The 21304-nt window shown below is 53.8% G+C and overlaps 1 protein-coding gene across 3 annotated transcripts; it reads left to right on the top strand.

Annotated features, from left to right (window-relative positions):
- Positions 1-715: 715 nt before the first annotated feature.
- On the top strand, positions 716-20305 carry MAFF (MAF bZIP transcription factor F). 3 transcript variants are annotated; one of them, XM_070046420.1, is made up of 4 exons: positions 10839-11040; positions 12057-12123; positions 17850-17915; positions 18490-20305. In XM_070046420.1, the coding sequence occupies exons 3-4, from the start codon at positions 17880-17882 to the stop codon at positions 18940-18942; spliced, it is 489 nt and encodes a 162-aa protein (XP_069902521.1). In that variant the 5' UTR covers positions 10839-11040; positions 12057-12123; positions 17850-17879; the 3' UTR covers positions 18943-20305. The 3 variants fall into 3 exon arrangements, with proteins under 3 accessions (XP_060161780.1, XP_030711837.1, XP_069902521.1); XM_060305797.1 differs by lacking the exons at positions 10839-11040; positions 12057-12123 and adding an exon at positions 716-767; XM_030855977.2 differs by lacking the exon at positions 12057-12123 and having other exon boundaries at positions 10773-11040.
- The last annotated feature ends 999 nt before the right edge of the window (positions 20306-21304 follow it).

Here is a 21304-nt window from a genome sequence, read left to right as displayed (position 1 = left end):
CCGATTGACAAGGCAATGAGCTTCCGGTTTTGTTTGTGATGACAGAAACCTCCCTGCTTAAGCAACTGTAAATCATATTCCCAGTCAGTCTTCAGCCTAAAGTTTTCTAAAATGTATATAAATTAATTTAATATGGCAATACCACCATAATTTTAGAGCTTTTGGAAGAGAGGACTGAGTAAGAGGCACAGCGTTCTATGGGATTAAGAAGAAAGAGACCAGAATGAGTCAGGACTCTCTTGATGGGAAGCCTCAGAAACCCGACTCAAATTAGCACCGGCAAACAGGCAAAAAGACTGGAAAGTAACCAGAGAATCTCCCAGAATCCAAGAAAGAGGTGACCGGCCAAATGCTGGAGGGACCTCACGGTGAGCCTTAAACAGGCCCTCCACGGCCTCTGTCTTTCAGCACAGCCATCTCACTCTCTTCTCTGGCTTCTTCTGCCCAGGAGCGAGGAACGTAGCCCCCGCACCACCTACAGCTCTCAGCACTGGAGATGGACTGAGCTTCTTCCCTTAGTTCCTGGAAATGACTCTCACTGAGTCAGCTTGGGCTGTGTGCCCACCCCCGAGCCCATCAGCTCTGGCAGCTCCCACTCTAGCTGGGCATGCACAGAATTATCAGGAGAAAAGAGGGTGCTGGGCACACAGCATCCTACAGAGGCCCTTTCAGCCCTCAAGGAGGTGATTCCAAGATAGAGAAGACCACCAGAGGCCAAGAGCAGAGAGGGGGTCTGAAGCCTTGGGTGATGACAGGGGCCAGGCACGGTGAGTTAAATGGCAGGGAGAGGAGGTGAGGTCCCGAAGGAAGAACATGGGCAGAACCCACTGGGCAACCATGCATGTTTGAATTATCCTGGATGATCTACATTCTGTCCTGGTGGCCCTTGTTTATGTCCCAGGGGCTCCCGAAACTCTGCTGCAAATCACACATTTGTGAGCAGGCTGAATCGAATGGTCTCTGGGACGCAGTAGTCATCAGGGGGCATGGCAGGGACTCCCCGAGGATCCCATCAGGCAGGGCACAGCGGACAGCCGGCGAGTGGACACAGCCTCCACTATCAGGGCAGAAGGACCTTTTAGGAAATTAACCATACCCTCTCCCTCCCTCCCTCCCTCCCTCCCTCCCTCCCTGCCTCCCTCCCCTGCCCAGCCTGCCCCACTGCTCCAGCCTAGGACACGGCCCAGCCCCTGCGGAGCAAGGGCAACTCCTCCATTCATCCAGCAAATAGTTACTGTGCCACAACTGCATGACGGCCGGGGCTAGGCACTGGGGACACAAAAATGAAAAGATGTATTTCTAGTCCTTAAGGAACTTGTGGATTAAGAGGAGAAGACAGCCACAAAAACACGGAACACGAACTCGGAGGGAAAAGTGCCATTGTGCAGGGGGCCCATCCCTACCGTGAGGGCAGGAGCCTGGGTCCGCCCGGGGGTTACTCGGGAAGCTCGCTGAGGAACGTGACCTGTGCGCTGGATATTGAAGGACAAGCTGCACCTGGGGAGGGAGTTTCCGGTCGAGGGGTCTACAGGAGCCAAAGCGTGGCGGTATGGAAGAGCCCAGAGGGAGGGGTGAGAGCTGGGCAGTCAGAGGAGGCAGAGGCCAGACCTAGAAGGTCTGTGGAGAGAGTGTCAACTTTGTTCTGAAGGCAGTGGGGAGCCGTGGAAGTTTCTGAGCCCAGGAGTGTCCGGGTCCAATTTAGGTTTTAGAAAGCTCTCTCTACTTTCCCCCTGGAGGCTGGATTAGAAGGTGCTGGAGGCAGGGAGGCCAGGCAGGAGGCCGTTGCCATGTCCAGGAGGAGAGATGCTGTGATTTGAACTGAGACCATGGCTGAGCGAAGAGAGCGGAGCATGGAGGGAAGCTAAGGAGACCACGGGGACTTGGTGACGGGTTAGCTGTGGGATTGAGGGACGGGGGTGAGGCAAGGATGGTGGCCTGGTTTCTCTCTAAGGTGATTGATTGGAAGGTGGTGTCACCAACCCATCTGAGAAATGTGTGGGGAGCAGGGGTGCAGGCTGGGAGGGTGACGCTGAGTGGCGCTGTGACTGTGGTGGGCTGGACGTACTGGAAGCGAGGGTGGGGGGGGTCGGGGGGGTGGAGGGATGGGGGGAGGGCAGGGGGAAATCCACATCTACTGTGTAGCTGTTTAAGAAGATCTGGCCCTGAGACACAGAGGCGCGCAAGTGAGAGATTAGGGAGTCATCAGCATCAGATGCTGCCTGGACTCTTGAGGGTTAATAAGATTCCCCTGGGAGAAGAGACTGCGGGCAAAGGCGGAAGCTCTGAGCATCACTGATCACCGAGAGGTCAAGAGGAACCAGAGACGGAGACTGAAAAAGGAGGAGAGAAACCCACGCCTTGGAACACCAGGGGCCAGAGTGTATCAAAAGGAGGAGGGGAGGGAGCAACAAGGTCCAGGGCTGTCAAAGGACAAGACAGATTAGGACGGAACATGGGCCCCGGATTTAGCAACAGAGAGGTCACGTGGACCTCAGCAAGAGTCCCTTCAGAGGACTGTGGGTACTGGAGCGAGGCTGGGAGGGGAGGGGGCAGGGAGGGCTCAGAGGCAGAGACGACTCGAGCGTCTGGCCATAAAAGGGAAGAAAAGGCAAAGGTTGGGTGGGTGGAGGAGCGAAATGTAGGGGAGTGGGTGTTACAGATGGCAGCCGCTTGGGGAAATTTCGGGGCTGAGAGGACAGGAGCCGGAGGGTGAGTCTGAGGGTCCAGGAAAGAAGAGAGGGAGGTAGCTTTGGGGCCGGAGGAGGAGCAGCTTGTGCCGGGACTGAGAGGGAGGGGATGAACAGTGCAGGGAGCTGAGGCCGGGCCTCGCAGGTGGGGGCGAGGACGAGGCCAGCGAGAATGGGGTTTGGAGAAGGGAGGCGGTGATCAGGGACCCCGAGTGCCTGGCTGTGACTGGAGGAGGACTTCGCAGTGGAGTCTTGTTGCTGTGGGTGTCGTGTTCACGGTGGTAGTTTCTCTCCGAAGCCCAGAGCAGCTGGCAGGGCAGAAGAGTAGCAGACAAACGAGGTGCCCAAGGTTATGGGTTTACAGGCTCGGGGCATGGAAAGGACTCAGACTAGGAGTGGCAGATTTCCAAGTACACTGAAGCTGTCAGGAGGAAAAAGTTTTTAGAGGGAAAATATGATGGAGGGGTGGGAGAAAAAAGGGCATCTGTACAGTTCTAAGTCTCAGGGCCCTGAAATGTCAGTTTGCAGAGTACAGAGAAATGTACCTGTACTTTTCAGTACCCTGAAATGTCAGTTTGCAGAGAAGAAACTCAACTGATGAGCAAAAGTAAGGGAATGTGTCCAAGCCCATTCATATTCAGAGAAATGTAAATTTAAAAAAGACAATGTTATTTGCCTAGAAAATTAGCAGAACTTAAGAAATGGGAACAGGGACCTCCCCGGTGGTCCAGTGGTTAAGACTCCGTGCTTCCATTGCAGTGGGCATGGGTTCGATCCCTGGAAGAGGAACTAAGATCCCACATGCCATGTGGCGTGGCCATGAGAAAAAAAAAAAGGGAACACCCAAAGCTGGTGAAGTGGCAGTGAAACGCTCATATTCACACAGAGGTCGTGAGGGCCTTTATTCACTGGGGTGTCCTGAGCAAATGGCATTGCCTCTCCGAGCCTCAGTTTCCTCATCTGCACAGTGGGGACAAGAAAGACACTCATCTCACAGCGTTTTGTGAGATAAAAGGTTCACAAGGGAAGTGTCTCATAAACGGGACAACAGTAGTTACTACGGTTGTCTGGATTTGTTCAAACTCATTTTTCTCCCTGCTGGACCATCTCTAGCCCAGACCCAGGACCCTTGCAGACAGCAGCCCAGTGCAGGGACACCCTTTGCCAGCCCCTCCCTAGTTTGCCTTATGATTTAAAAGTAGGAAGGGAGAAGAGGGGGAGGAATGGCCACGTGACAGGGGATATCTCTCTCCAACAAAGCCCATGGTTATGCCTGGCCCTGGGCAGTGGGAGAGCATGGCCCTTGAGTCAGACCACCTGGGTTCAAGTCCTCCTCTGCTGGGGACTAGCTGTGTGATATTGGGCAAGTTTCCTCACCACTCAGAGTCTCAATTTCCTCACCTGCAACATCTAACTCCTAAGATGTGGGAAGAGGATTAAGGGCATCAGGCACACCCAGCAACAGGAGGGTACTCCCTGGACAGTTAGTGAACCCATAAATCAGTCAGAACCTCAGCTTGCCTTATTTATTTACTTTTTATTATATAGCATTTGATTTTTAAAAAACTTTACCTTCATAGAAGACATTTTCACATTAGAGATTCCCACAGTGGGAAAAAAAACAACTTACTACTTATAATTTTATATTTGTGGACAGATTATTTTAGGACCAGTAAAACAAACACATTTGAGGATTAAGTCTCAGTTTAGAATCTGTAACAATTTGAAACGTCTATAAAGGGACCTCTTCCCTCCATGGAACTTCTCTATATTCAGAAACTCTCCAGGCTCTTCTTCCTAGGATTTAGAAATCAGTAATGTGAAATATCAGCATTTCTAATTTTCAAATTTCCCTGGGACACAGAACCATTGGTAACTGGTATCAACTGAACAGAGAGGGGATGTTTGCAAAAACTGAACACTGCCTAATTTTCTGCCAAGCCTTTACTTACGAAATAACAGTCTTTCCCTTTCTCCATCATCCTAGGACAAATATAGATGCTTGATCGGATATTGAGAGTAATAAAGCTGAATTCCCTGTAAGAGTTTGATAAATTAAAAGGCAAAAGCTCATATATAATGTTTAGTTATACTGTGAGTCTTGTGAGAAGCTGAGAGACACCCCATTAACTCCCCAGCATACAGAACTCAGTCTGACAGCTTTTTGGATGCAACTCCTCTTACATCTTTCCTCAAAGATTACATTCTAAAAATAACCAGGAGGGGACTTCCCTGGTGGTCCAGTGGTTAAGAATCCGCTTTCCAGTGCAGGGGATCCCACATGCCGTGGGGCAACTAAGCCCTTGCACCACAACTATTGATCCCGCACGCCACAACTAGAGAGAAGCCCGCGCACCACAAGGAAAGATCCCGCGTGCGCAACTAAGACCCGACGCAGCCAAAAAATAAATTAATTAATTAAATATTTTAAAAATTTAAAAAATTTAAAAAAATAACCAGGTGATTAGGAGAAGAGGTTTGTCTCACCAGTGGACTTATCTGTTATTTCCTTGTTATTGTGAGTTGAATGGCATGACGGAGCAAAGGCGAGCTGGTCTACAATCAATTCTCAAGGTATTATGTCTAAAGGGTCAGAACTTCCACAGAATAGCCACAGCTTTGCAGATGCCCGCATCATGAGAGTTGAAATAACAAAGCCCACCCAGCAAAGGTGAAAGCCGAGGGCACCAAAAGGCCTGCCTTGACAGCTTTCTGCCATGCATCCCCGCGAACATACAGCTGGTCCAATGCCTCAGTGACTATGAAGAGTGAGGACTGCCGCCAGGAAGCAGTGCATCGCAGAGCAAGGATTCAAATAAGCAGCTGGGGGACTTCCCTGGTGGTCCAGGGATAAGACTCTGAGCTCCCAATGCAGGGGGCCCAGGTTCGATCCCTGGTCCGGGAACTAGATCCCACATACATGCCGCAACTAAGAGTTCGCATGCCGCAACTAAGGAGCCCGCCTGCCGCACCTAAGACCCAGTGCAACCAAATAAATAAATATTAAAAACAAAACAAACCAACAAAACACAAATAAGCAGCTGGAAGTAGGCCCAGGAGCAAAACACTGACAATCCTCTCACCAATCCAGTGGAGAGATGCAGCCTTGGAAGCAGAATGGTGGTTGGGTGACAGGTGAATATGCTGTATTCCACACCATCCTGGGGTAGGTCGGTCCCAGAGAAATGCTGAGACCTGAGCCAGTCTGACCACTGGGATTTAGAGGAACAGAGCTCGCCCTCCTCCGGCACCACAGAGGACACTCAGCCTCCAGAGAGTCCCCACGTCGCTCCTGAAGGCTCAAGGTCATCCCCAGAACGTCCGCTTTAAAATGAGGATGATTGTCTCTGCACCACCGTCCCGCCTCACTGGGGAGGGCTATGGTAAGAAGGAAAAGTTGAATTTATAAAGATATTGAAATGTGATAAAAAGTACAGGTAATTTTTGTTTCGGATGATTGTTTTGTTTAGCAGTGGGAGAAAAGATACACTATGGGAAAATATATACTATGCAAACAGGTTTAGGCATTTAGCGCTGTGCTTGGCTCAAAGGAAGCATCTCATAAACGTAATAGGAATAAGTATAGTCAGAAGTAATAAGCTGTAAGAAGAAACTGATGTGGGCCATGCGGTGGGTGGAAGAACTGGGACAATATAAGGTGCCTGAAGGTGCCGAAAGGGGTGCCTCTGATTATCACTCCCACCTAGTAGAGGGCCCTGCAGGAAATGTGGGACCCAGCCCAGCTGATGGAGCTGCCCCAGGGTCCAGGGACAGACATTCATGGGGGCCTGGAAATCAAATCTCAGGGCAGGAAGGGCCTCCAGAGAACCCTCAACAGGGGAACCTTGAAGCCAAACCCGGTCTCCTCCGTAGCAGCCCAGCTTCTAGCTGTTTTACGAGGAGGGACATTCTGCAGAGTCAACTTTCATGTGAAGAAAGTTTACTGTGGTTTGAGATTGTTTAAAGACCACTGCCCTAATTCTACACTCTCACTCTGCAGGTGGAAAACTGAGGCTCGGAGCAAGGAATGCCCCACTCTGGGGTCAGCCAGGGGTGCGATCTGAGCTGCAGATCCTGGCTTGGGTCAAGCCTGGTTACTGAGCTGCTACTATTGGGCAAGGTGCCTACTGTGCACCAGGGTCCCACAGGGATCTGCTTGGGTGCTGTTTGGTGTTTTGGACCCTCGAGCAGGTGAACAGGGACTAGCTGGGCCGGTTAGAAGTCTGCTGGACTGTGCTGGCAGAGGGTGGCTCTATCCCTAGAAACTGGCAACAAGGCCACTCCCTATTGACAGGAGGTGGGGTCTCTGGGCAGGGTGAGGTCTTCACTGGCTTCGAGTCACTCACCTGGGGAAGACGCAGGTTCTCAGAGGGAGTGTTCTAGGGGACTCCAGAGGACTCATCTCTCTCTAACCCAGTATTCCATACGAGACACTGTGCCCAATGCTTCTAAGTGTGAACCCAAGAAATTGTTTCACAATCTATGAAGCAGGCGCTTTTAGTAAACCCAGGTTACAAAGGAGGCAGGGAGAGGTTAAGTCACTCAGCTGGTGGTGGGTGAGGCTGGGATTTGAGCCCACAGGCTAACTTGAGAGCCCCTACTTAATTTTTCTTTTTTTTTTTGGCCGGGCCGAGTGGCTTGCGGGATCTTAGTTCCCCCACCAGCGATTGAACTCAGGCCCTCAGTAGTGAAACCTTGGAGTCCTAACCACTGAATCGCCAGGGAATTCCTGACAGCCCCTACCTTAAACTAACAAACAGGGACTTCCCTGGTGGTCCAGTCGTTAGGACTCCACACTTCCACTGCAGGTGGCACAGGTTCGATGGGGGAACTAAGATCCCGCATGCCGCGTGGCACGGCCGAAAAAAGAACCAACCAAACAAAAACCTACTTCTTTATTAAGCCAAAAATTGCAGGAATGGTAGAGAATTTCTATATGCACTTCACCCAGATTCCCCAATTGTAAATATTTTATCACATTTTCTCAATAATCTGTTCTCTCTCAATCTCGTTTTGAACCATTTGAGAGTAAATTGCAGATAGATGCCCCTTACCTCTAAGCACTTCAGTGTGTGTTACCTAAAATCAAGGACATTCTCTACCATGACCATAGGACAATGATCAAAACCAGGAAATTAACATCGATACGATACTATTATCAGACCTTATTCCGATTTTACTAATTATCTTAATAACGTCCTTTATGACAAAAGAAAATTCTGGGTCACACGTTGCATTCGATCATCTCCTTTGGCTCCTTTAATCTGGAACAGTTCCCCTTTCTTTATCTTTCATGATCCTGTCATTTTTTCTAAGCATACAGTTCCAGTTATTTTATAGAACTTCTCTCAGTTTAGGTTTGTCTGATGTTTCCTCATGAGGAGAGCGATTGTATGAATTTTTGGCAGGAACACCACAGAAGTGATGCTGTCTCCTTCTCCATGAATCGTTTAGGAGCTACGCATGTCAATTTGTCCCATTCCTGGTGATATTAACTTTGGTCACTTAGTGAAGATGCTACCTGCCAGGTTTCTCCACTGTAAAGTTACAATCATTCTATTCGTAATTAATAATTGTCCATGGAGAAATACTTTGGACCCATGTAATATCATGTTCCTCATCAAATTTTTGTGTCCACTGGTGATTCTTTGAGGAATCGATTATGACTTTGTGGTCTTAATTGTCATTTTCTAATTCTGTCCTTCTTTTTACTTGAAGGAGGAGTTTTCTCATTTATTTATTCATATCAGTTTGGATTCCTCTCTTATTCAGTAGGTTATAATCCATGGTTACTGTTACTTCTTTTGATGTTCAAATTGTCCCAGATTTGGCCATTAGGAACCCCCTTCAAGCCAGAGAGCTCCCACTTTTAAATATGACATTGCACCATGTCCCTTGACCTTGACCAGAAAGGGAGACACATCCGTGGGGAGCAGTCCCTGCTGGGTGGATACTGAAGCCCTGACCCCCTAGTGCAGGCAGGCAGGGGATGGGAGAGGGTTTAGGCAGCCTGGTGTCCAGGGGCGTTGTGCAGACCCACTGGGGATTCATTCACTAGCTGAGCACCTACTATGACCTCAGCTTTTGAAAAGCTCATTGAAAATGGAGGGTAAAGAAAACAATCGCAATTGTGCAGTTTCTAAAACTGAGAACTTTTTACCCCAAGAGGTAACATGAGTGGCTCTCCTTGATATGTAAATATAAGGTAAGGGGAATTGTTTGAGTGCCAGACATAACTGCTGCAATATTTGGTCACTTGGGAAGCTAGTGGGCCATTCTGCATATGAAACCCAAGGCCTTTGGGAGGTAAGGGATAGATGTCACAATCCCAGGTGGACAAAGGCCCACAGCCCAGAGGCAAGGAAGCGTAGCAAGGGCTCTGAAATCAAAGTACACTACATCAAAGGAAGAGGGAGCCTTGCTGGTGACCAGGGCTCCACACAAAGACCTCCCAGTTGGGGAGGTCCTAGGCCCTACTCAGTAAGATAAGGTAGGTGCTGTGATGTCAGTTTCAAAAAAAAAAGACATGGCTCTTGGAGTGACAGCAGGCACTTCAGGCAATGGAAACACCATGAGCAAAGAAAAGAAGGAACTGGGACACTCTCCCGTTTTGCCCCCAGAGCCGCCTCTTTTGGGTGGAGCTCCAGGCCCTGAATACATCCCCACGTTTATGCTGGGCCCCACCCAGTTGGACAGAGCCCCAAACGTCTGGATCAGGAATTAGTTAGGTCTGGATTCAGACTCAAGTTCTTATACTTCCTGGCTGGGTGACTTTGGAAAGTCACTTTACCTCTCTGAGCCTTCACTCATTTATTTCTTCAACGTGCGTTTATTGAAGGCTTACTATGTACAGAGCACTGCTCTAGGTACAGGACGTGAAGTGGTCAGCAAGATAGACAAGGTTCTACCTTCATGAAATTTACATTCTGGTTGAAGACAGACACTGAATAATAAGCAAATACATAAGCAAGATAATACCCTATGGGAATATTAAGGTAGTATAAAAACGAATTTCAGAGGTGGGGGCTCCTTTAGCCAGGGCTGTCAGGAAAGACGTCTCTGAGGCAGGGACATCTGAGCTCCTCTAAAGATGAGAAAGAGCCAGGCAGTGAACAGAAGAGGAAACAGCAAGTGCAAAGGACCTGTGGCAGGAATGAGCTTAGTGTGTTTGAGGAACAGTAAGAAGGGCAGTGTGGCTGAAGAGTAATGGTGAGGGGAGAGAGACGGGAGGTGAGGCTGCAGCGCTGGGTAGAGGCCAGATGGCTTAGGGCCCTGTACGCCAAAGAGAGGAGTACAGTTTATATTCTAAATGCAAAGGGAAACCTTTGAGGGCGTTAAGCCAGAGGGTGGGAGAGTGTGAAACAATCTGATCTTTGTTTCGAGAAGAACATTGGTGTGCAAAGAAAGCCTTTAGGGGCAAAGTGAAGAAGTTATCAGGAGCCCTCCGCCATTGTCCAGGTGAGTTGATGGTCCCTGGATCAGGTGGTAGGACTGGGGGTGGCCAGAAGTGGTCAGATGCAGGGTAGGGTTGGAGGTGGAGCCAGCCTGACTCATGAAGTGAAGAGGAAGGAGAAAGGGATGCGGCAAGGCTCCTAGGTCTGGGCTTGAACAGCTGATGTGGGAGAGACTGGAGGTGTGGGTTGCTGAGGTAGGGTTAATGCTCAGGAGTTGGATTTTGGCCGTGCAGGGTATGCAGGCCCCATCTGGTACCAACGTGGAGGCATTGAGTGGGCAGTTGGATACAGTCTGAAACTCAGAGAAGCTGTTCGCTCTGGAAATACAAATTTGGAGCTCCTGAGCCTATAGATGGCATTTAAAACCACGAGACTAGATGAGATCATCAAGGCAGAGGGTGTAGGTCGAAAGGAGGCCCAGAACTGTCGACTGTAAAATGAGACAAATGACACCTTCATCCGAGCGACTCTAGTGAGGTGTCACGTGAACGCCCCTAGCCGCGCTCTAACTGGGATTGAAAATTCTGGGGGCGTGGCCTCGATGTGGGCGGGGTCTTCCGGGGCGGAGTTGGAAGGGGGCGGGGCTGAGGAGCTGGGAGGACGCTGCGGGGCCGGGGGGCGGCCGGGGAGGTGACGTCACCGCATGACTGAGTTTTTATGAATGAAAGGAATCCTGTGAGTGAGTAATTCCGGGAAGCTCGCCTTACAACTCCGCGCGGCCCCCTGCGCTTCCCGCCCCACAACAAAACTCGGCGCGTCGCTCCCGGGAGCTGGGCTCGGAGCGACCCGCGGTCGGGACCTGAGGGGAGACTGACCAGGGCGCGGGCCGGGACAGCAGCTCGGAAGGCAGCGGGACCCGCGAGTGCCAGGGACGCCAGGCGAAGCAGGCCGAGAGGCGGGTGAGGGTCGCTGGTCCCGGACCGGGACGGGCGCGCGGGACCCGGAGGCGGCAGAGTCTCCGCACCCCGGGAACGTGCCTGGGGCAGGGCGCCGGGGCTCACTCAGTCGGTGCTCCCGTGGATCCCTCGCCGGGACGACTGGCTTGACGACTGGTGGGGGGGGAAGGGCAGAGGTCCGGCGGGGCCGAGACGCGGCCGAAGCAAGCTTGGCGAGGTGCGGGGGTTAGGGGCCCCATTTGGGGGGCGCAGGCCGAGAGGCGGCGAAGCCAGGCAGGAAGGGACAGCGCGGGCTGGCGAGCGTCAGCGTCCGCCCAGGCGGGGCCGGGAGCGGTGTGTGAAAGTACGTGACTCGGTGAGAACAGTCCCTGGACCGGTGCCCGCGGGCCGTGCGTGCGCGGTTTGTTTACGTCCGAGGGCGGCGGTGCGTGTGTGTTCCCTGGCCACCTTCCTGGGTATGCCGTCAGGTGCGTGCTTGCGCCGTGTACCTTGGGGAGTGTGCGTGTGTGTGTGTGTGTGTGCGTGTGTGTGTGTGTGTGTGTGTGTGTGTGTGTGTCCGCGCGCTCCCAGGAGGATAAGGATCCTGGCGCCTGTGTACCAGCGGAGCGTACCTCGGAGAGAGAGTGACCACAGGAATAAACACGGAATAGGGACGCAGCTAGAGAAGCGCCCCAGTCCATAGTCACAAGGGGTCCGGGAATTCTCTCCCGGGTTGTCTCCTCTCCACCAGCCGGCGGCGTTCAGGCCCTTGCTCTCCCCGGAGTTTCCCAGGACCGCAGCCATGTGACCCGCGGTGTTTGTCCCCCGCCCAGGGCCGGCGCCTTCAGCCACAGGGTGGGGCGAAATATCAAAGATCCCACCGGGCTCGTCTGGGCGACGAGGTGAGGGGGCCACCCCTGGCCCCAGCACCCTAGTGGGTCTGGCAACAAAGTAGGCTGGGGTCCAGGTCCTTGTCCCCAGGTTTTCTGGCTAGCTGGGGGAAGACAGACTCTCCCCTCAGGACTCTCCTTCATCCCCAGGGTTGCCCAACCCTTCAGTCTCAGGAGAAACAGGAAGAGCCAGAAAAACCCACGGCAAAAGTCGGAGGTAGGAAGGGATACCACGCTTCCTCTGGGTGGTCTGGGTTCTAGAGGTTGTACCTGCTGGGTCAGGGAGGGTGAGAACCCAAGGTTGGGGTGGAGCTGGTTTCTGCACTCCTGGTGGTTTCAGTTCACAGGTGGGACTAGTCAGACAGACCTATGGATGACTGGACCTGAGGAGATAGTTGAGGGCCTGGGCCAGGCATGGAAAACAAGCAGTGGGACTGCTGGTCTTGGCGCATGAGGGGGTAGTGCGAGAGGGGTGGGGCCCCCAACCTCACCCTGCCCCCTCCCCATCAGCCCCCTGCTGAGGGAGGCTGAGGGGTGGGCTGGGGGTTAGGGATTCCTTGGTCCTATTCTGCCCTCCCTGTCCTCCCACCCACAAGGCTACAGAATCATGGGGGTTGGGAGGAGGGCATTGAGCTTCATTAGATTACCTTTTTTAAAAAAATAAATTTACTTTATTTATTTATTTTCGGCTGCACTGGGTCTTCGTTGCTGCATGTGGGCTTTCTCTAGTTGCAGCGAGGGGGGCTGCTCTTCGTTGCCGTGCGTGGGTTTCTCATTGCAGTGGCTTCTCTTGTTGCAGAGCACAGGCTCAAGGCACATGGGCTCAGTAGTTGTGGCTCCCAGGCTCTAGAGCGCAGGCTCAGTAGTTGTGGTGCACGGGCTTAGTTGCTCCGCGGCATGTAGGATCTTCCCGGACCAGGGATCAAACCTGTGTCCCCTGCATTGGCAGGTGGATTCTTAACCACTGAGCCACCAGGGAAGTCCGATCAGATAAACTTTTAACTTTGAATCTTTGAGCAGCTACCACAGCTGGGAACTTCCATGTCCCCATCTGCAACAGGAACTAGGTAACATCCAAGGTGGTAGGATGGGAGTAGAATGGGGGAGGTATGGCAGCCTGCACACACAGACTAATTTCCAGGGGAACTGTGGGAGAGAAAGCAGAGCCGACCACCCCAGGCTGAGGCCAAGGGTGTCCAGAAGTATGTGGAGTCCAAGTAAGGGGGGCGGCTGCCAGGAGCACAGGAGTCAAGCAGGCCCATCCTCAAAGCTGGGCAAGAAACATCCCTGCGTAGGGCTAGGGACCAGGGGGGTGGGGGGCAAGAGGGAATGGCTGGTTGACTCAGTCATAAATGGAAAGCTAGTACTGAGAGGTTTAACCTCCCATGGAACCACCCCTGGGCCTTCAGTAGGGTCCAGGACCCAATGTCGGCTCCCTTGGCCTCTATGCCTCCCTCAGTCCTAACACTTTTAGCCTGCATTGCCATGGAGCCCACCAAGGCCTAGATGCTGGGGATAACATGGTGAACAAATCAGATCCAAAGCCTGCCCTCTGGGAGCTTACAGTCAAGGAAGGGAGATGAAGTTGAAGGAAGAGCCACTAACCTAAATGTAAAACCACAGCTGAGATGGGTGGTATGAGGGGGAAGTCACTGTGGTTAGAAAGTATATAACAGAGCTCTGACTTAGCCAGGGCAATCAAGGAAGGCTTCCCTGAGGAGGTGACCAGTCAGCCAGGCTGTCAGTTCAAGTGATGATCATCTATGAATGCCTTGAGGGCAGGGGCTTTGATTCAACTTTGGGTCTAAGGAAGCCCAGCACTGAGCCTGGCACCTACAGGGTAGGTGCTTCTTGGGTGTTTGCTGATTGAATGAATGAACGAGCACTGGGTCAGTATTCTGGTAGAACTCCACAACACCTAGAGAAAAAGGCCTGGGAACCCCAGGGAAGCAAGAAGCCTGGGCATGGGCTGTAGGATTCTTGAAGCAGTTTCTCCAAAGCGAGCAGATACTTCAGGGTCCGGGTGACATCCTCCCCCCACCCCCCTCCACACACACCCCGTGCGACCCTCTGGGAAAAGTGCAGAGATGGTTGAGTTTACTGGGTGCTCATTCGTTTATTGTCAGCCTGAGGATCCTGGAAGAGAGTGGGGAGAGAACATAGTGGAGGCCCAAAGGGCTGGAAGGGAGGCTGGCGTCCTAGGGTTTTGAAATGGGCCGAACATGATCAGGTTTATAGGTTTGTGTCAGTAATGCTCCCTCTGACAGCTCTTGGGGGAGGATGGATGGTGGGGTCAGAGGTGGAGGCAGGCACAACTAGAGGCCAGTGAGGAGGTGGCTTTGGTCATGGTTCAGCTGAAAGAGGAAGCGGTCCCTGGCTATGCAAGTGGAGCAGAGGGAGGGTTGAGGCTGATAGTCTCTGAGTTTGTGTTCTCATGCCCCTGCCCCCAAGAAGCCTTCCCTGATTTCCTTTCCCTTCCTCCAGGGTCTCTACTCTGCTAGTGGTCTTGGAGCTCCATTCTGGGCCAGAATCTGACACTCTAAACTCTGAGACTGTCAGTGCTAGGAGGTACCCTAGGCTTGGTGGTTTGGCGTGTTGGGCCCAGAGAGAGGAAGTGGCATACCTGAAGTCACACAGCGGGTGTGAGCAGGTGGCAGAACCTGCGCTGGACCCCCAGGCTCCCACTTCCCAGCTGGGTCCTCCCAGCTTTGCTCCCCTTCCAGCAGGGAGGAGGCTCCACCCGTGCTGGCTGCCAAGGCCCAGGAAAACACATTTTTCCCCTCTGTCCTCACAGAGGAAGCAAAGTGGCTCAGCAGTCAGCGAGGAGCCCATGCCAGCGGGTGGGCCGTCTACTAGGGGGCCTGGGATGTGGCTGCTGACTGGGCAGGGCAGCTGTCAATCCCCCAAGGGTAAGTTCATTCTCCAGGCCTCCAAGGGAATGTTAGGAACCTGCAGACCCCAGAGGTCAGCTCTGCCGGCCTCAAGAAGAAAAAGGGAAGAAGCAGGGCTGGGGGAGTGGGGGAAGTGCGGTGACTGGCAATGAAGAAAGAGCCCTGAGCTGGGGGTCGGGACTCCTGGGTTCCAACCCACCACTGCCGCCAAACAGCTGCCCTGTTGCTTCAGTTACAGAACAAGGAGGTTGGAACAGCTGCTGTCTCAGGTCCCAGGTCTACCGGACTGGCCGAGGCAGCCTGGTGGAGGACCCTGGCCCCTTGGCTGACAGCCCAGCAGCCCCTGGCCTGGAGTTGGAGGCTGAAAGCCTGAGGTTATCAGAAAGGTCCCCCTTCTTGTGACTCGCCCTCTGTGGTTGCCTGACTTTGCTGAGCTAGGACATTCCTGCGCGAACATAGGTGCCTCAGCTGACATCCAGCATGTGCTTGAGGCTACTGAGGCCAGGTCAGGAGGAGGAAGATGAAAGGAGGGAAGAACAGGTTCAAAGCTTCCCTAGGGCCCCAAAGTACTTAGAATCACAGCCAGCAGAGGGGGTGGGGCCTTCAGCCATTAGACAGAAGAGGGCATGGCCAACAATTTCCTCTTGGGCCTAATCTGGAGGGCTGTGTTGACGAGGATTCTGAGGTTGTGTCCAAGCTCAGTGGAAAACAGTGCTATGCTGAGAAAGATTCAGGGGCTGTGTCCAACCTCAGTGGGAAAAAGTGCTGTGATTGATTACTGACGTCTGTGTTAGGAGTGGAGGGAGGGGCGATGGTGAGATAAACCAACCATCTGCCACTTCTGATCTTGTCTAAGCCTCTTGTATTTTACACGCTAATACTATGATGATTGTCCCCACTTTATAAGTGAGGAAGCCAAGGTCCAGAGAGGAAAAATGACGTATCCGAGGGGACGTTCCTCCCAAGTTCTGCATCAGCCCTAGCACCCTGTGCTCAGCGGCCAGCAGGCTCTCAGTTAACCTACGTCAGGAGAGGCTTCCCCTCTCCCATTAGGCTCTCCGTGTAGCCCAGACTGCCTGGGTGTCACCTAACACCCCCGCTCCCTGAACAACCGGCCAGGGGGCCTGGATATCTGTATGTCATTTGCATATCCCTAGCAGACCAGATACAAATCCTAGCACATCAGAGCTGGGCAGCCTCGTAGACTGGCAAGTCCTCCGCTTCACAGGGTTGGAGAAACAGGGCCCAGAGAGGGTGCCCTGTAAGGGCCACACTGGGAGGAGACACGTGGCTCAATGTGGCCTCAGTCCCAGGATCCACCCCCTGTTAGCTGTGTGACCCTGGACTACTCTATTGACATCTCTGGCCTCACAGGGTTGTTGGGAGAACTGGGGTGATGATGGTGTGAAAGGGATCAGGATTCAGTCCTGGGGCCTTTACAGGTGTTCAGAATTCCTCCTGATTTGGGGGGAGGCAGCCATTCACCGGCTGTGTGACTTCAGGCAAGAGATGCCCCTCTCTTGTCTCCACCTCCCCCTGGGTGAAGTGAGGAGGCAGGGGCCAGACGGTCTCTCAGGACCTTTCCTGTGTGGCTCTGGCCAGCCGGAGCTGCCAAATCAAAGCGAGGTCCCAGGAACTGCGACAGGCCCAACCCCTCCTGGACAGACTCAGCAATTCTAATAACCACCCAGGTGCTCACTGACCTCTCCGGTTTGTACCACTTAGTTCCACCAAAACCCTGCGAGGCAGGTATTGTTTGCATCCTACAGATGGGAAAGTGGAGACCCAGAGAGGTGGAGTGGCTTGCCCAGGGTCACACAGCCTGGAGCAAAGAGAGATGGGACTCAAACCCAGGCTTTACCCTTAATCCCATGTTCCTCTCCCATACCCCACCTGGGAGCCAGTCATGAGGATAGAATCCCTTCTGCTCCCTTCCCATCCTCCTGGTGTCTGTGTACCATCCCTGCCATGCAGAAGCCAGGAGGCAGATGGAAAGCAGGAAGAATCGGAGGTAGGGCCAGGAGGTTTGTCTCTCGATGGTATTCAGCGGGGCTTGGGCTTGGCACTCGGTTCAGACTCTGACAAGCTGGGTGACGGACAGTGTCACAGACCCATTCACACTTCACCGGTGCCTGCTCCCTGCCAGCCTCTGTGCTGGCAGCCTCAGCACCCAAAGCTGCCTGGGCCTGGTTCTTGCTTGTGGAGCTCCCTGTCTGGTAGGGAGTCCAGGAAACAGACCATTACAACGTAGGGGAGAACTGCTGGGGTGGGCGGTGTTGAACAAGTCCTAGGAGCCTGGGAGGGCTTCCTGGAGGAGGAGATGTCTACGTCCAGGGCAGAAGGCTGAATAGTAGGAGTCTGCCAGATAAAGTGGGGGTGGGGGGAGAAGTGTCACAAGGTTTGGGGTGGCCCAAAGGCAAGAAAGCATAGGGTGAGAGGAAGTGTAAGCAATTCTGGGACTTCCCTAGTGGCGCAGTGGTTAAGACTCCGTGCTCCCAATGCAAGGAGCCCAGGTTCAATCCCTGGTCATGGAACTAGATCCCACATGCATGCCACAACTAAGGAGCCCACGTGCCTCAACTAAGGAGCCTGCCTGCCGCAACTAAGACCCAGCACAACCAAATGAATAAATTAAATAAATATTTAAAAAAAAAAAAGAAATTCCTTGTGGCTGGAGTGCAGAATGGAGGCGGGCGGTAGTGGGAAATGAGTCTGGGGTGCCTGTGGGTTAGTAGATGGGGTTATGTGATATGGCACAAGGAGTGGTTTAGCTGGATAGCTAGACCTCTTTGAACAGGTGGCACTGAGCAAAGACCTAAATGATGAAGAGTCTATGGGGAGATAACAGGGAAGAGAACAGTAAAGAGAACAGCAAAGGCCCTGAGGCTGGAATGAACCACTCAGTGAGGCCACTGTGGCTGGACCACTGGGCCAGAGGAAAGTGGTATGAGATGAGTTCTAAGACAGCGGGGGCCTTGAATGCCAAGGTAGTGTGTTTGGGTTTTATTCCAAGTGGGAAAAAAAACTGACCTTGGCCTCCTGTCTCCCCTAGGTCTCAGCCCAGAGGGCACCTTCTGCAAACATGTCTGTGGATCCCCTATCCAGCAAAGCCCTGAAGGTGAGAAGGCAGCCCTTATTGTCTCTGGTCCTCCCCTCCCTCCCTGCCCCCGCTGAGCTCCCATCCCAACTTCCCCTTCAGTTCCTGGAATCCCCAGGAGTGGCTCAGCACTCGTGAAGCCACTGAAAGGGCCCCGGGCTGGGAACCAAGAGGCCAGGGCTCTGGCCACAGGCTGTGTGCCCCGAGGCAGGTCACTTCCCTCTCTGGACCTGCTTCCCCATCGGAACAACGTTCCCTGGGCTGTAGGACTTCAAAGGTGCTTTCCTGGGTTTCTCCAGCTGAGTCCAGGCCCGGTCGCTGGGTTAGAATCCGGGCTGAGCTCTGGGGTGGCTCCTTTTGTGTTCAGATCCCGGTTTGGCCCGGTTTCCCCTTTCGGGATTACTGCTCCCCTTCCGAGTCTTGGAGCAAGTCCAGCCACCACCTCAGTGCCCCTGGCGGTGAAGGGGGAACACTAGCGGTGGAGGGGGAGCCGTCCCCAGCACCTGCTGCGCGCCAGGTCCAGAGCTCTGGGCCCGCAGGTCGCACTGTGACCCTGGGCCTCAGTTTCCCCATGCGCCCGACCTGCTGCCCGCAGATCAAGCGCGAGCTGAGCGAGAACACGCCGCACCTGTCCGACGAGGCGCTGATGGGGCTGTCGGTGCGCGAGCTGAACCGGCACCTGCGCGGGCTCTCAGCCGAGGAGGTGACGCGGCTCAAGCAGCGGCGCCGCACACTCAAGAACCGCGGCTACGCAGCCAGCTGCCGCGTGAAGCGCGTGTGCCAGAAAGAGGAGCTGCAGAAGCAGAAGTCGGAGCTGGAGCGCGAGGTGGACAAGCTGGCGCGCGAGAACGCCGCCATGCGCTTGGAGCTCGACGCGCTGCGCGGCAAGTGCGAGGCGCTGCAGGGCTTCGCCCGCTCCGTGGCCGCCGCCCGCGGGCCCGCCGCGTTGGTGGCTCCGGCCAGCGTCATCACCATCGTCAAGTCAGCCCCGAGCCCCGGCCCCGCCCCCGGCCCGGGCCCCGCCCCCGGCCCCGCCGCCTGCTCCTAGTGGCCGCCGAGCCAAGCTCGCTCAGCCCACGCCCATTCTCCAAACCACAGGCCCCTCTGACCCCAGCTGCCTTCCCTAAGTGCCTAAGCGCAGTCTCTGTCTCCAAGTGCCATATCTCTGCAGCCACCAGCCCCCGTGGTGAACACACACGTTCCCTCCCCAGAGCCTGTCTTCCTCCTGCGGCCCCTGAAACTGGGACCTAATGGCCCTGGGGAGGGGCAACGGTGATGAGATAGGAGGTAGGTGGGGTCGGGGTCTGGGGTTTCCTCTGGTAGAAAATTTCAGACTTCTTAGTTTGGGAGGAGGGGATACAGAGCGGATTAGAGAAGGGCCATCGAGGGGAAGACGGCCACCCCTCATTCTGTAACAGCTCAGCTTGTGCCATCAGCCCCTCCCCACCCGCCAGGGATACAGGACTAGGCTCGGCCCGGTATGGGTCTTGTGGGGCTGTCTAGCTGGGAAGCTGATGCTCCCGCCTCCGCCTTGCACCCGGATGCCTGGCCTTCCAAAGCTGGAAGACTCATTAGAAATCACCTAGTGAAGCCCACTTAACAGATGAGAAAACAGGCCTCTATCGGACGTGCCCAAGGCCACATATGCTTAGTGGTGGAGCTGGAACCCTGTCTTCCCACGCTGCCCTGAGATTCCAGCCATGGTTGTCAGGGGGACAGCGGCCAGGGCCTGAACAGGTGGTGAAAGGGCCTCCGTGGCCTGGGAGATGGCTCTCTGTGAGTCAGGTGAAAAGAAGTAGAGGGAGAGAGAAGGTGACACAGATGGAAGAGAGGGAAGGAGCTGGCCAGGCTCAACCCTGGGCTCTCCCTGCAGCCAGGGAGCTGGCCAGCCAAAGAGAAAGGGGACCAAGGAGGTGACCACTGTGGCGGTGGGGAGATGAGAAGACAGATCCTATGGTTCTGCAGCCTGGGATAGGGGTCCTTAAAGGGAAGGGTCCCACCTGTCCACCCTGTGGGATGGGGGCTGACCACTGCCATTGATCGCCATTCTCTTGGGAAGCCCAGCCCGAGCCTTCCCCCGCCTGCCCGCCCCCAACTATACAGCTGCTCCTCCCTGCTGTTTATTTATTGCACAAATCTAAGTTATTCTCCCCAGCCAGAGCCCAGCGCCCACTGCCCGGGAAAAGTGGTGTGTGGCCCTGAGCTGGACTTTATATTTTATATCTGCAAATAAATCACATTTTATCTTATACTTAGGAGAAGCCGGATGGCAAAAACAACCAAAAAATGTTTTTTAAAAACAATTGCCCAGCCCCCGGAATTTATTTATTTTTCTGACTTACAGTAAGCGAGTTATCCGCCTTCTGTATTTTGTAGACTTTCTGAATAAAGTCAAGTTCTCTTTTTCCACAGTTTAGAAGTGTATGTCCTGGTCTATGTTTTTTTGGGGGGGGTTCTGAATGAGGGGCCCAAGAGGGGGTTCTGCTTTCAACCCCAGACAGGCCCCTCTGCTGGGTGGGAAGGTTAGCCCCAATTTGCAGAGGAAAGAATTGTGCCCCATCACTAGCTCTTGCACCCAGGCTTGGTGCGGGGGCAGGTTAGGCGGAGGTGGAACCGGGCAGGGTGGTGCCCAAACATCTGTCCTTCCATCTGGTTGCCTGGGGCCAAGGAGCTTCCCTGGGGAAGGCAGAGCCAGGAGGATAATGATATGGGGGGTTAAATTCCCTGGGCATCCCTTCAGCAAATAAACAGCCCCGCCCAGGGAGGAAAATTCCCCGATTGAAGAGTAATCTTTCCAGCCTTTCACATTGAGGTCAGATTTTCTACAGCCAAGTAAAAAATATTCTCGTGTTCCAAAAGGCACTGAGAAGCAGGGAGAGAAGTAGCTTCCTCAACCCCCGCCTGCGGGCCTGAAGCACAACCCTGTGTCTCATCCTAGGCCCCAAACTCCCTGTAATTCAACCCAATCTGCTAGCCCAATGGGGTGTTCTGTGGTCTGTGGGTCAGGGAAATCGAGGTGTGTTTTTCTCTAGCTGTATGACCTTTGATGACTTATTTCGCTTCTTGCAGCCTCGGTTTACCCATGTGTACAACTAAGGTACTCTAAGGGCGTAGGTGTGACAAGCACTGGGAACCTGAGGGGCTGCAAGCTTTAACACGCAGAGTGAAAGTTTACCCAGCGCACCTGACAGCGGTGAGGAGGATTTCTGCGTGGCTGGGTACGGAGGGATGGCGGGGCTGGGAGAAGGCTGCTCCTGTCGAAGGTGCAGGATCTGAGAGCTGGGGAAGGGCCAAACCACACGGTTTGGGTTGGTCCACAGGCCTTTCTCCCCTCACAGGTTGGGGCCCAGGATCCTGATCCAGAGACGCTGCGCTCAGGCCGGCAGAAAGGGCAGCAGGAAGCTGTCAGG

Source organism: Globicephala melas, chromosome 10 (genome assembly GCF_963455315.2).
Source record: "Globicephala melas chromosome 10, mGloMel1.2, whole genome shotgun sequence".
Taxonomy (NCBI): domain Eukaryota; kingdom Metazoa; phylum Chordata; class Mammalia; order Artiodactyla; family Delphinidae; genus Globicephala; species Globicephala melas.
This window is presented reverse-complemented; position numbering and strand designations above follow the sequence as displayed.

What these genes read in the sequence shown, in the direction of transcription:
- MAFF (XM_060305797.1), top strand. Translation starts at nt 17,880, where the DNA reads ATGTCTGTGGATCCCCTATCCAGCAAAGCCCTGAAG. An exon ending in TATCCAGCAAAGCCCTGAAG is followed by an intron (nt 17,916 to 18,489) that starts GTGAGAAGGCAG and finishes TGCTGCCCGCAG; the next exon opens with ATCAAGCGCGAGCTGAGCGA.